Raw genomic sequence first — 13,228 nt, 5'->3', positions numbered from 1 at the left:
CATTTTTGGTGAGGTTGGATTCTACAACACAACTTCCAAACATCTGATACGTGTGCGGATTTAAAACCAGGTGCTTACTGTCCATGAGCCTCCAGTTGAGCAGGGGGTCATAGACAAAGGCCTCCAGGACAGCCATGACACTGTCCCTGTGCTCCCTCAACACCTCCATCACGGTGTGGCAGGTGATCCTGTAGTTCCCATCCAAACCGGTCACCTAAACAGAAAGAAATGCAGACGCTGCTAACAAAAGGTCTTCAATGGCAAAAGTTTCCATCGTCACTGAAAAGCGATTCTGACGTTTTTACTTACTACACACACTCAAAACTAAAAGAAAAGCTTTTTACTAAAAGATAAAGTTGTAAAAAAAAGCTCCTATTTCTTCATGCTTTAATTTTTAATGCCTTTTCTTCTTTCCTCATTAAGTGCAGAACGCACTGAGTCATAACTTTTGAATAAAACTTTGGGAAAAGACCACCAATTATTTTGTTCATCAAACTTAGAAAAAGCAGCTGAAACTGGATAATAAGAATATTTGTGGAGTTTATAGCTCTGTAAAACACTCAGTGTTGAACGAGTCCACATATTGAGATAACAGCATCAGTAGTGAGCTCTACCTCCATAGCGTTGGTGAGCATCCTCGTCAGTCTGAACGGGATCTTCTCTGGGAACTTCTCTCTGGTCATTGCCACCTGTTTAATGCATCATGAGGAGGAGGTTAGGAGATTTAAAAACTATTCAATCATAGACTAAAACAGTGAAAGAAAACCTCCTCTTACTTCAAAACAGTCTCCAAAGTCAATGTGAAGGATCTTGCCACTTAACCGGTCTAACATCAGGTTGGATGGATGTCTGGAAAATTAAAATCTCATTATTAATAAGAGAAGTTTTTAAAGGTGAACATTGATCTTCTTGTAGTGAGAAGCCCACCTGTCGCCCAGGCCGAGAATATAGCCCACCATGGACATCACAGCCAGGGAGCGAGTGTAGTTGGTCCTCCTGTCGAACCACACCTGGAGGAGAAATTACACCTGAATTCTGAGAGCTCTTCTTATTGTGACCCTCCCACGCGAAGTGGGGGGTTTTATTGTTTACGTACTTTAAAAATATATATATATTTATTTATTTTTCAGTGATTTTTGGTCAACCGCAGCACAGAAACAGCAGCACTAGGGTTGGGCATAATCGTATCGTGTGCTATTAATCACCAGAAAAACATTATTTGATTATTTTTTGGCACTTGACCATTAATACGATTAACTGACTGGTGGCATTAATCGTATCAATCGTCTGCTCGTTGCTCCTCTCCACTTCAAATAGGACAAACATAAAAAAAAAAGTTCTGTAATTTACTTATCTATCAACGCAGTTTAAAAATTGATTTATAGCCTGAAGTCAGTAATTTTGACACAATTTGGAACAGATTATTACAAAAAGCAAATCTTTCCCACTAAAYTGGTCAYGTGACTAGGACATAAGGGCGTCCAGGGAATCCAGGGGATTAATCGTCAAATTAATTTTTTTGCCAATRTTGTCCAACCCTAGGCTGCACTGATCAACATTAAATTTAGCAGGACTGTAGATGTGTTCAACCTACACTGCGCCAGCCAACGGYTTTACAATAGACGCCATATTTGAGGAGGGGGCTCCATCTAAAAAGGGGGTGTTTAGACATGAAAAATGCTTGTAACTCAAAAACTAATATATGCTACCGCTATGCCGTATCTATTTTTGTTTTAGAACAATGAAGCAGAAAGTTAATACAAATAAACAGGGTGCTAAATGCAGAATATGCTCCTAAAATAGATTTAATTTAAGCATTTGTTAATGAAATCATTGGTTTGWGAGTAGAGTCTAAACCCCAGTACTGAAGTTACACAGATATTAGGGCACCTCATTGGGTAAATCTGTAGGTTAATTGCTACCTAACTGAGAGAACTTGATTTTTTTTTACCCAGAAATCACTAAGATTTGAGGACRTGCACTGAAAAACATCAAGTCCCCCCACCCCCTTCTCACCTCGGAGCTGGGGCTCTTCAGCCACAAGAGTTTRGCCAGGTCGTCTCCGGCAGTGTTGTTGACCGCGTGCTCGAACACCTCCACCTTTTCCATCAGCGTCAGGTGGTCGTAGTCTGGTGCCATCTGAAATACACACATTTAAAACACACACACACAGTTTAAACTCCTCTTTATCTACGACTTGCTGCCAGACGAGGCTGAAAACAGCAGATTAAAAACAGAAAAATGATGGTAGAGCTCAAGGGAATCATTCTAAACAGAAAGCTGCTCATTTTTTAACTTCAGCTGTCACCGCCAGAGTGACTGTGTTCTAAATATCACAGCTTCACAGCAGGGTGGTGTTAATTTTTTACTTAAAAGAAACTCAGATGAACAATGGAAATACCCAAAACAAGAAAGTCATTTCCAGAAAAAAATTATCTATATACATACAAAAAGAAAACACAATTAGGAGCAGATAAAAGGATGGTATTTAAAGTAGACGGAGGAGGTAAAAACATTTTACAAGTCAATTTATGTCTAACATTTAATAACTAGAGTTTCAAARCTCTGCTGTTTAAAAAGAGTTTTTATTCATTAAATTTAATTGAAATTTAAAACAAGTCTGATCTTTTTTTTTCTTTGTTTTGAATACAAAACAAACGTTTTACTTTTACTATGTAGTTAAATTGACAATTATACAAGAATCATGCACACTCATTTGACTAATTGGGAATTTAGAGTAAGAAATATGTAGTTATGTTATGACGAGGTCTGCAAATGTGTTTTGATTAAGAAAAGATTTTTATTCTTCTAAATAATTACTGGAAACCTGTTTTAGGGGCGACATTAAATCCATTTAGTATAGATGTCTTAACAGGAAAACAAGTTTACAAATGTTTGTTAAACGAGACCAAATGTTGGCACAAAAAAAAGCTCATTTACACATAAATTAGCAGAATTTATCTTGCGAATGTGATTGCTGGCACAACTTTAAATTGTTAAATAATCATAATTTAAAGAAAAGCAAAGTTTAAATAAAAAACCAACCTGTCAAAATAACTTTAAACAAAGGAAGTGTGTGTTTATTGGAGTTCAGAAGTGATTTCTCACCCTGAGCATGATGCGATGTTCAATGTTGAGTAAAATCTTTTTCTTCTCCCTGTAGTCTCTGATGAGGGCATGCAGGGTGTCACAGTGGGGTACCCAGCCAATCAGGCCCGAGTTGGTGGACAGTGGGATCACGGCGTAGCGCTGAATACTGATGACCCCGACGCAGAGCGGAAGTACGCACAAAGACACACAAACATACACACTTCTTTGTCAGGATGTGTAACATACATTTCCTATAGACTCTTAAAAGCTAGTTTAAAAAAGTTTAAAAACATTATTTAAGGGGGGGTGGGGGGTTAATTTCCAGGCATATAGTTCAATTCTATACTACAATCAAGTRACTATGTTACTGTCAGTWGTTATGAAAATACTGAACATATCAAAACTATATTTAATTTGCATCATAGTCTATTTAAACATCTTGAAACTGGCCTCTGTTTATTTAAGAACTCCCTACTGTTTCTAACACTCCCACTTCAGCATATAGTTAAAACAAGGCTTTTGGGGGAGGGGTGCTCTGTGGGGCGGGAGCTCAGCTTCAGACTGAGCTGCGGGGAGGAGCTTTGCGTAAACAGRCGGAGCTTTGTTTACAAAGGCGGAGCTTTGCTCACATGGGCGGAGCTTTGTACCAGCAAGCATTCACACAGCTCCACATGGCTACCGCAGGAGATTCAAGGATTTCTCAAACGTGTCTGAACGAGTCAAAGCAACACTCTCTGTTCTTGATGAGGGAATGATATTGTAACATGATATAAAGCTAAAAAAAGGCCAATTTTGCATAATAACTCCCCTTTAAAGGCTTGTTATGTGAGATGGCAAATGTTAAATAAGTTGGAACCAAATTTGTGCAAAGTTTACGCCGTCTTCATAACATTTGGTTTTAGAACAGAGCAGAGAACTGTCAGAAAAATTCATGACGAGCACGCAGATGAAATTTGCTTTTGCTTTGCTGCTTCCAGTAGTAAGAGGGAAACTCAAACTGAAAATGTCCTGCTGATTGTGCGAAAGAGAACGCAAAGACAAAGACAGAAAACTTTTCTCACAACCGGTCCAGTGTTTATGCGGAAAAAAAAACAAAACAAAGAAAAAGGTGCTAGTGTGCGATTTTCCAGCCTGAGAACCTGTCTGTGCATCTACCTGAGGTTCTTGCGCAGAGATGCAGGATCGTTCGCCAGCAGAGTGTTGACCAAACCGAACAGCTGCATGACTCTTTCATCCTGTCTCAGATCCTCGTGGCCCTTCAACAGGAACATGAACTCATGGCCGTTGCTTCCTGCAGAGATGGAGCCATGAAATACATTATTGATACATTGCTCAAAGCGAATTACTGACTAATGTAAAGGTAATTACATGCCAGCATTTGGCAGTGCTGGCTGCTATCTGCAGGGGTGCTCCCTTGCTGTTCTGCATTGTGATCTCTACTACCATCACCTGAGGCAACGTCTGGCAAGTTTCAGTAGGAAATAAATTATTTCATAAGAAGCACATTATTCTCAGAATAGGTTTCGGGGTGGTGGTGTTCCATTACTGGGGGTTTTGAGCATGATGTGGTAATGAGAAAACTTTCAATACTCAGTACGATTATAAATTTTCAATAAAAGAAAACAACAACTACAGTTTTCTGCAGTGTCGTACGTGTGTATGTTTGGATCCTTAACGAACATTCTGAGATTTAACAAACYGTACAAGATGTTCATTCAAAACCTTACCCAATAACTACATGTATTAACTCTGTTTTTATTMAAATATCTCAAACCACTAGGCACATTTTAATGAAACGTGAAAATGTCCATTCATTAATTATCTACAATAATTAATTTTTGGAATTAATCCCACTGAAGACAGCCACCACAGCTATTTAACTTTCAAATACACAAAAATGGATACAAATCAATTTTTCAAATATTGAGTTAAAATTTGGTGTGGTGACAGCTGAGAGTCAGCCCCAACATATGCTCCAAGTGCCATTCATTTTGTGAGTTCTGTTAGCAAAATATCTYATGAACTAGGGCTGCAAAACATATCAAAAATTCACCGTCATCGCAATAATAGCCTGTGCAAAATGCAGATCGCAACAACTGCATAAACTGCAATAAATGGTTGACTTAAAAGTTTGCATTTATGCGTTTTGACATTCAGATGGAAGCTTGAAATATTTCACCAATCAAATGGAGCCCTTCATGTATTTGGGTCAATTAAAAAAAGAAATTCAGGCTGGAATGGAAATGAAAAGTTTGTTTTAKGTTGTTTTATTGGGCTTTGAACCCAGAGCAGAAAGAACACTACATACATATTTGTTCATTTATCGCAAGTCATATCGTCATCGCAATATTAAGCACTGATATCGCACATCGCAGATTTTCCTAACATCGTGCAGCCCTATTTTGGAGTCAATCCAATTCAATACTGCCATCACTGCTGGTCCAAACACAAAATGGTTTTACTCACTAAAATCTGATGTGGTAGTTGCCGAGAATGTTTCTCTACAAATACAGTGCGTGTTGTGAAGGTTTGATCAAAATGGCTACAACTGTCATTTTAAACTCTGTCAGGAAAGACAGAGCTATATAAATATTCCTTCAAGGAAAATGTGTGAACCTTTCCTGAATTGTTGACAATGTTCCTAAATGACTCCATGTCTTACCAGAGGTGAAACTATTTTAATAAACTACATTATAATTTTAATGTAAAGTAGGGTTGTGCAGTTTCGGCCAAAAAGCAGTATAGTTGGTATAGTTATCCTTGGTCCACTTTTCCTTGTATTCCAGTTTATGTTGGTGTTGCAGGTGATTAAATATGTTCATAGGGTTAGGGTTAGCATTAGCTGCTTTGCACTGCTTTCTACCGGTGGGCTCACATGCACGCCTGATCGTGTGTCGCACACAAAAATACGTCATCACATGGAACTAACTGCAGTAATTGCAAACTGTCAACTATTAACTGTTGGGCAGTTTTTCTGACAGTTAATTGCACTTGATAAGATTTTGCCTGATCTTAATGGAAAGAGTCAAACAATGCTTGTGTTCTGCCCAGCGCTTGCCTCTAAGGACTCCGTTAGAAACATTGTGCGTGCGTCAACAGGGACGAAGCAATGACAGTAAATCTAAGCTGCCTGCAGTGGGTGACAGGTATTAATCTGAAGTCTTGCTCCAGAGGTCAGCTGATTTATTGGCTATCATCTTTTACACAGTGTGCTGTGTCACGCTGATGGGATACATCAGAACAAGGTATCAAACCGTCCGGTGAAAGGTGTGAAGCAGGCTGAACTGTTTGTGATTGATAACGTAGGGATTTGGCTTCAAGACAAAGTGACTTTATACACCTGTGTCATTTCAGATGATCCTTAAAGCCATATTTTATTTCACACAGCAGAGTAGGTGACAGTGTAAGAATGATTTATTTCTATTATTTATTTCTATATTCAATTCAGTGTTGATGTACAGCGATGGGTTTCTTGACAGATCAATCTGTGCTGTTTTTCTGCAGATAGAAAATGAAAAATAGATGACTTGTTTGATGCAAAGCTGATAGAAAACTGAGCCTTTTTTGTGTGGGAACTGTGATTCATTTCTGCTTTTAATTTTGTTTTGTTAGAGAATGTGCTTTTTTTATTTTAATAAATTAACCAAACAGAAAACTTTGCCTAGACTGATGAATATTAAATAAACCACGTCCCTGAGGCTGCTTATTGTTTCGGGTAGAGATTCTATTATTATTATTGACTTTTTCTTTCTTCCTGATGTGGCGGCTCATGCCTGAAAAAGCACAACGCCACAAATACTTTTTAATCTACTTTCCTTATATAATGCTTTCTGAAACACAAGGCTCGTGCAGTTTTCTCCTCATCTTACCCATGATGGTGAGTTTTCGTGGGCGCTGCTTGGAGGTAATGACCTGCAGGGAGGGGGCGATGGACTGGATGCGAATGATCGACTGGTTGGGGTCGTAAGTGCCGGGCACGGCAAGCTCCAGGTCCCGACACATCAGCAACTTTGGAGACACATACTGTAGCTCCAGGGAGGTGAGCTGTGGGAAAAGTTGATGAGGTGAGGATGTAGAACACAAAGAGACAATTGGTTTTGAGACTGTTGTGCACAAAAACAAAGCCTAAAGCTACGAGCAAATGGAACCAGACACTGGCTTATGTAGAAGTTAATGTTTAACCTCAAAAAAGTTGTTTATTTGCGATCCGACACTCATTACGACCTCTGGAACTTTCTCCATCTATTTCCTGCCTATTTGGGTTTTAATTTGTAAATTTGTTGATTTACTGCGACCACGTTTTCACCCAAACTTGCTCTAAATCTGCATCCCGGTGATGATTTATTTCTGTGGTAATACCCTGTGGGAGAATATTTGCACTGCTCTCAGCAGGTTATTATACTGCTGTGTTTTTCATGCTGCGTGCTGTAATGTCCCAGCAGGAAGCATCGCCGTAAGCAAGGCCACGCCACAATGACAAACAGCATTTCCATCTCCATTTATTATGTGGAGTAAGAGCTATGCCTAATGTCACTTCAATGTAATGATAGTCATGAGGGATGACATCAATCAGCTCAATTTCTACTCCTTTCAAAAAGCATCTAAACGGGTTATTTAAGTTAAAACATTTGACCCATGACGGCAATGTTTTATAACCTAAACATGCAGGGTATTAACATGACTGGGCTCAAAAAGACAGAATGTTTATAGTTAGTAAATACAGATTTAATGTGGTTTAAAGTGCCTGGGACATGAAATTTTTGTAAGAATTTTTTGGGAAGATAACACTGATAACATATTGTCAGAAAAAAATTCACGCTGCTGAAATGAACAGTTGTTGAGATATTTGCATGAGAAGTAACAGGACGTGATGTCAAAGGGGAATGTCTAAATACGAACAGAGYATTGCTACAATGGCTAATGAGACTTTAGAGAAGAATCTGATGTTTCTTTAGATTATTTTGAGTCACCGTCAGAGAAATAAAGAAGAGTCGGAGTTCAAATAATTTTGTTTCATTAAATAAAGACCAGAGAATTACAGAGTTCCCCTTTGATGTCACTTCCTGTTTCACTTTGACTGAACCAAGTTGAAACGAAAATGACAATTATGTGGCGAAATGGGTAAATTCATGTGCATTATGCCAAGTTTCTTAAATATAAAAATGTTTCCTTTAAGATTTTGTATTTGAGGATTATACATGTCACAGGTACTTTAAGATGCCTGCGACTCAATGTATAGAAAGAAGTGATTAAAATAATATTTGTAAAAATTAATTTTACTAACATTCTTTGATGTCAAATTTTCACAGTTATATCTAACCCACAGAAATAAACAGACTCCACTCACCTGTGGCAGCTGTTTGGAGATACGTCTGAACACGTGGTAGTAAAGGTCCCAGGCCTGCGTCAGATCCTTTACGTTCCCGGAGCGCATGTACTTCCTGCACCAGTCCTGAGCCTCCATCAGATCCCTTCCATAAGCCTGCAAAAAACAGCTATTTATGAGGACCACTGCCTTAGGAGGTCACCCTCTGTGGCACTGCGATCGCAAAAACCTCATTAAACCTTATACCGAGATGATACACACCTGATTGAAAGAAGTCTCTTTGAGGGTCTGTGGTCCCCTCTCCATCATGGCATGCAGAGGTTCCAGCACAGCAAACATGCCCTTAACGTTGCGCTCGCCAAAGTAAAGACGAGAGGCTTCCTCCAGGCCCTCGTGCCACATCTCGTGCCACAATATGGCAACTCGGATAAGCTCTTCGCTCACCTGAATGGAGGAGGACAACAAATAAAAGGTCAATCTGCTCTCTGATATTAATTTCACAGCAAATCACTGAGCCTCTAAAACAACACGAGGGCTCAACTGAAGCCTTTTATATTACAGAGAACATCATAACAGAGGAGTGATTTCAGGGTTTTTGATCCAGATAAAACTCCAATGCAGAAACTTTTTTTTCCTCAACATTTTTTTTGATTTACAATTGAAAATGCATGTAAAGGCGGGTAAAAAAACACAAATATTAGATCAACAGAAAACACACTTTTTCTTATGGTCAGGCATTACAAGCTGATAGAAGCTCAACTTTTTTAAGATTAAAGATTATGATTTTATAWAGTTTGATAAACTGGACTAAACCCGGCTACCATCATAGCTTGCTGAACCAGGGTGTTGCAGTGTTCACACATGTTCTTCAGGATCTTGTTAGCAGCGTTGTGTCGGGCAGTGGTGGTGGACTTGGATGCCACRGTCAGCGGGTAGATTAAAGCCTGGAGGTAAACACAGAATGGACACTAAGTTYTAGTCTTGGTTCTGTTTTATTGTGTGGAATAAAAAAAACCCTGGGGCAGTAAAAACAACAGTACCTGTGGATGATATCGCCCGATGTCTGTTAGCAGCTGGTGGATGAGACGACCAACCAGAGCTCGAGGCGTGTCGATTCGAGCAATGAGCTGAGGGATCACCTAAAAAATAAAAAAAGACCAAGTGCTCAATTTATTTTTTAAAAAATGTGCTTCTTTTAAGGTTTATATTTTATCACTTCCTAACCTTGTCTTTTTTTACTTAGAACTAGAGGAATGCTAGTGTGAATGCCTGTTGCTGAAAACTTTAGCTGAAAGCTGCTGAAATTGAGCTGAAAATGTTTAATAGCAAAAGTATTATTGTAAGTTAAACTTGATAAGCTGAAAGAAGCAAAAAAAATGCAGAAAAACAGAAAAATGAGCAAAAATACAGCTGAAATAGCATAAAGAAGCTAAAAGTTAAAATAGCTGAATAAAGCAGAAAGTAACTGTAAGAAAAAATAACTAAAATTAGCAGAAATTAGTTAATACCAGCTAAACATTAGCTAAAAGTGCAGCGAATAGCTAAATATAACRGAAAGCATCTGTAAGAAGCAGAAATAGCAAAAAAATAGCACAAAAAAATAGAAAAAAACTGAATAGCAGAAAGAAGCAGAATTTTAGCTGAAATAGAACAAAAAAGCTAAAATTAGCAAAAATAATTAGCTAAAATTTCAACAAGGGAGTAAAAAAAGAACATAATCAGAACAAACCGTGTAAGGTTCTGTAAAGATTTAGAAACAATTTGAAGGATTTTATGTTGTTCCATTCATTTTCAATGGGAAAAAAGTGGCTAAAAAAGTGAAACGTCTAAAAAAGTATAAATCGCTGAAATACCAAAAGTCATAGCAGGCATGACATGAAAGAGCTGAACTTTCTGATATCTGAATTGTTGAAATAGCATAAAAATTGTGGAACTAGAAAGGGGCCAAATAACGTATGTAAGGAAAAATGATCTCAATAGTGTGAATGACATAAGGCATTCACACTGATAAAGACACTTATTCAACGCTAGTGCATAAAAATCCYTTTAAATATGTGCATTACCTGTAGCCAGGTGTCTATCTGAATGGTTTTGATGCCCTCCACCAAAGCTTCATTCACCTCAGGCCAGTGACCGTAGTCAAACCACAAAGTCAAAACCCTGAAAGGTTTGAAAAACAGAGAAAGAAAACCTGAATATTTCCCCTCTAAGCTATATTGGATTATACAATCCTCCACTAGAGGTCCTCCTATACTCACAGAGCTTATCAGCAATGCATTGATGCAAATAGATTCTGTTTGACCACCTGTTTGTGTTACAGTCATTTAACTCACCTGAGTGTATCCTGCAGATTATTCCCTCTGGACAGGGAAATGGAGCGGAAGAATCCTTGAACAGCAGGAACAGTGTACAGCAGTAAAGTCTTTGAGAGGTCCTGCAGAAGAACAGCACACCAGCACACCACACATGYGTTTAATGCACGACTACATTTCTTTTTGCCTCAATTGAAATCATGGAGAGGAACAGAAAGCGAATGATCCGTGACTCCCACCTCGTTGACCTTTTTCTGTCCAGGTGAGGGCACCGGACTGTGATCGGTGCTGTCCACCTCGCTGTCGCTGTTGCTGGCTTCGCTGGTGGCGCTGGCGCCGCTGGCGTGCCGCAGCTTCTTCTTCTCGTCRCGCCCCTGGTTCTGGTGTTTGTAGTGCAGCACTGCCTCGAAATTCATCACAGCCCAGGCGTGCCAGGCCTGGTGAAAAGAAGGCAAAAGCTCCAGATTCCTAATAGTTAACCCTCTGAAATAACTTGCACATTTGTTTTGGATGTTCTCTGGTTTTATCTGGACTAAAATCTTCCATGGGGCTGTAATTTAAGATCAAGTCTTTGTTGTTTGATGGGTTATGCAACCAGCTATTAAACAGTTTCAAATTAAAGAAGCGCTTGAAGATGGATGAGAAGAGAGTAGGAGACAACTGTAATGTGCATCACAGGCRTGGTGAAGAAAAGAAAAAAGAAGCTCTATTCTGATCCAAGACCCCCAAGGGAAAGAGGAGCCACATGTATCACTATTTAACGAGGAAGCTAAACAAGAACTAAACTCATAAAATCTGCTGAAAGACAATAACACAGGGGCTTTAAATATTTGCTGACACAGCTGGAAGGCATTGAGAAGTCAGAGGTGAAAGGTTAAAGGTGGGACGCAGGGACTGACCTTGTACCAGTTGCGGTCGTGCTCAGTGGAATTGCTGTAATACTGCAGAACTTTGGGGATGGTGCTCTCGTTGATGCCCTGCAGACTGAGCTGCCACTCCCCTAACTTCAAGAAACATCTGCACGAAGGGAACACAGAAATAAAAAAAAAAAAGAGATTTAGTTTGACAAAGAAAACATTTCTAAAACTTATTACCTCCGCCAAGGAGGTAATGTATTTGGTCGCGTGTGTCGGTCTGTCTGTCTGTCGTTCTGTCTGTGGACAACATTACCCAAAAACCTGTGGACGGATTGTCATGACATTTTTAACACATGTGGGTACTGGGCCAAGGAACACACCATTAAATTTTGGTGATGTTCCGGATCATGATGCGGGTACAGGAATTTTTTTTCGATTAATCCTCTGAGATCAGCAAAGCTGTGATGCTTTCACAGGGCTTCTGTAAAAAAACAGTGAGTGCGTTCAGTGTTCATTWGAACTGGATTACACAGCACGGACTTCAAACTTTATAAAAGTAATGTTAAAACCTGATGYAATGATGAATAAGTCTTGCCATAATGTGCGCATTTTTACACATTTGGTGCGCATTTAGAGAACGTCTTGTGACCAGGAAGTGCGTGACCGCACCATGAAACCTATTTTCCCCACTTCCTCAAACACACCACATTGTCATAGGCTTGTAAACAGATCGATGAAGAACGAGGAGGAGGACTGACGTGCTCAGGTGCGGTGGACTTCAGACTTGGAGGTTGTTTGTTTGTTTGTTCATTTTTATTATTTAAATGAGACCAGGGGCGAGGTAATGTTTCCGGTCGCGCTGACCCACTCACTTCATGAACCGATGGTACCAGGAAGCACTTTATAAAGAGAGTCAAACCATTACAAACTCATACAAGGGGATAAAACAGACGTTTTACAYGRTGAAATGTGACTGATGAAAACTTAGGAGCTTAATCCAACACCAGTTTGACGATGAATAAAGTCGGGTGACAAGTCTTGACTTTTTTTTTATTCTACATTCGACTCCACCGAGAAGAAATCCCGTGCATACTGCCTGCTTGAATGTTCGCTACGTGAGAACTTATTCGTCAAATGTGTTTCCATCACTGCTTTTGTGCATTAACTCTATTACAGGATGGGGGAAATTGGACTTGGCGAAGGTTTGCACTCTCCGAGTGCTTCTGTTAGAAATATGATGGTGCAGCTTAGACAATTGGTTTATAGGCTGTTCTGCAATAAATAAAAGCATTTTTGCCATTTATTAGTTAAAAACAAACTTTTGTGGACTGTAAAATTAATGAGGTCAGATGTCCAAGGCATAAATGTCAGTAAAAATAACTTAATGACTACATTAGTGGGCTGAATGGAAACTTCAACGTCGGCGGGAAAAAAGTCAAGAGTTTAGAGCGTTAAAAAGGCTAGCTTTGATTTTGTAAAACCAATTTCAGCTTCCTAAAAAAAAAAAGGAAATAATACTGTATAATTAGATAAAACTTTGACATTTTCGATATACAGCGGGTAAAATAAGTATTGAACACGTCACCATTTTTCTCAGTAAATATATTACTAGAGGTGCTAATGACATGAAATTTTCACCAGAT

At 39.1% G+C, this 13,228-nt stretch overlaps 1 protein-coding gene across 2 annotated transcripts in view; it reads right to left on the bottom strand.

The window, feature by feature from the left end:
• The window catches only part of mtor (mechanistic target of rapamycin kinase), an 82,929-nt gene that overhangs the window by 4,331 nt on the left and 65,370 nt on the right, over nt 1–13,228 (bottom strand). The window contains exons 38-53 of one of the 2 annotated variants that reach the window (XM_014010340.1): nt 11,628–11,745; nt 10,968–11,165; nt 10,750–10,850; nt 10,480–10,576; nt 9,457–9,555; nt 9,238–9,360; nt 8,678–8,860; nt 8,438–8,572; nt 6,960–7,134; nt 4,246–4,381; nt 3,109–3,256; nt 2,017–2,139; nt 928–1,010; nt 777–849; nt 615–689; nt 79–214 (exon numbers count right to left, since the gene is read on the bottom strand). In XM_014010340.1, coding sequence (XP_013865794.1) covers nt 79–214; nt 615–689; nt 777–849; nt 928–1,010; nt 2,017–2,139; nt 3,109–3,256; nt 4,246–4,381; nt 6,960–7,134; nt 8,438–8,572; nt 8,678–8,860; nt 9,238–9,360; nt 9,457–9,555; nt 10,480–10,576; nt 10,750–10,850; nt 10,968–11,165; nt 11,628–11,745 — 2,003 coding nt within the window. Of the gene's footprint in view, nt 1–78; nt 215–614; nt 690–776; nt 850–927; nt 1,011–2,016; nt 2,140–3,108; nt 3,257–4,245; nt 4,382–6,959; nt 7,135–8,437; nt 8,573–8,677; nt 8,861–9,237; nt 9,361–9,456; nt 9,556–10,479; nt 10,577–10,749; nt 10,851–10,967; nt 11,166–11,627; nt 11,746–13,228 lie in introns of those variants that run through there. The other variant, XM_014010341.1, reaches the window with a different exon arrangement.

The sequence above is a fragment of the Austrofundulus limnaeus genome, unplaced genomic scaffold, assembly GCF_001266775.1.
Source record: "Austrofundulus limnaeus strain Quisiro unplaced genomic scaffold, Austrofundulus_limnaeus-1.0 Scaffold68, whole genome shotgun sequence".
In the NCBI taxonomy this organism is placed as follows: Eukaryota; Metazoa; Chordata; class Actinopteri; order Cyprinodontiformes; family Rivulidae; genus Austrofundulus; species Austrofundulus limnaeus.
The sequence above is the reverse complement of the archived record's forward strand: the minus strand, read 5'-3'. Positions and strand labels throughout refer to the sequence as shown.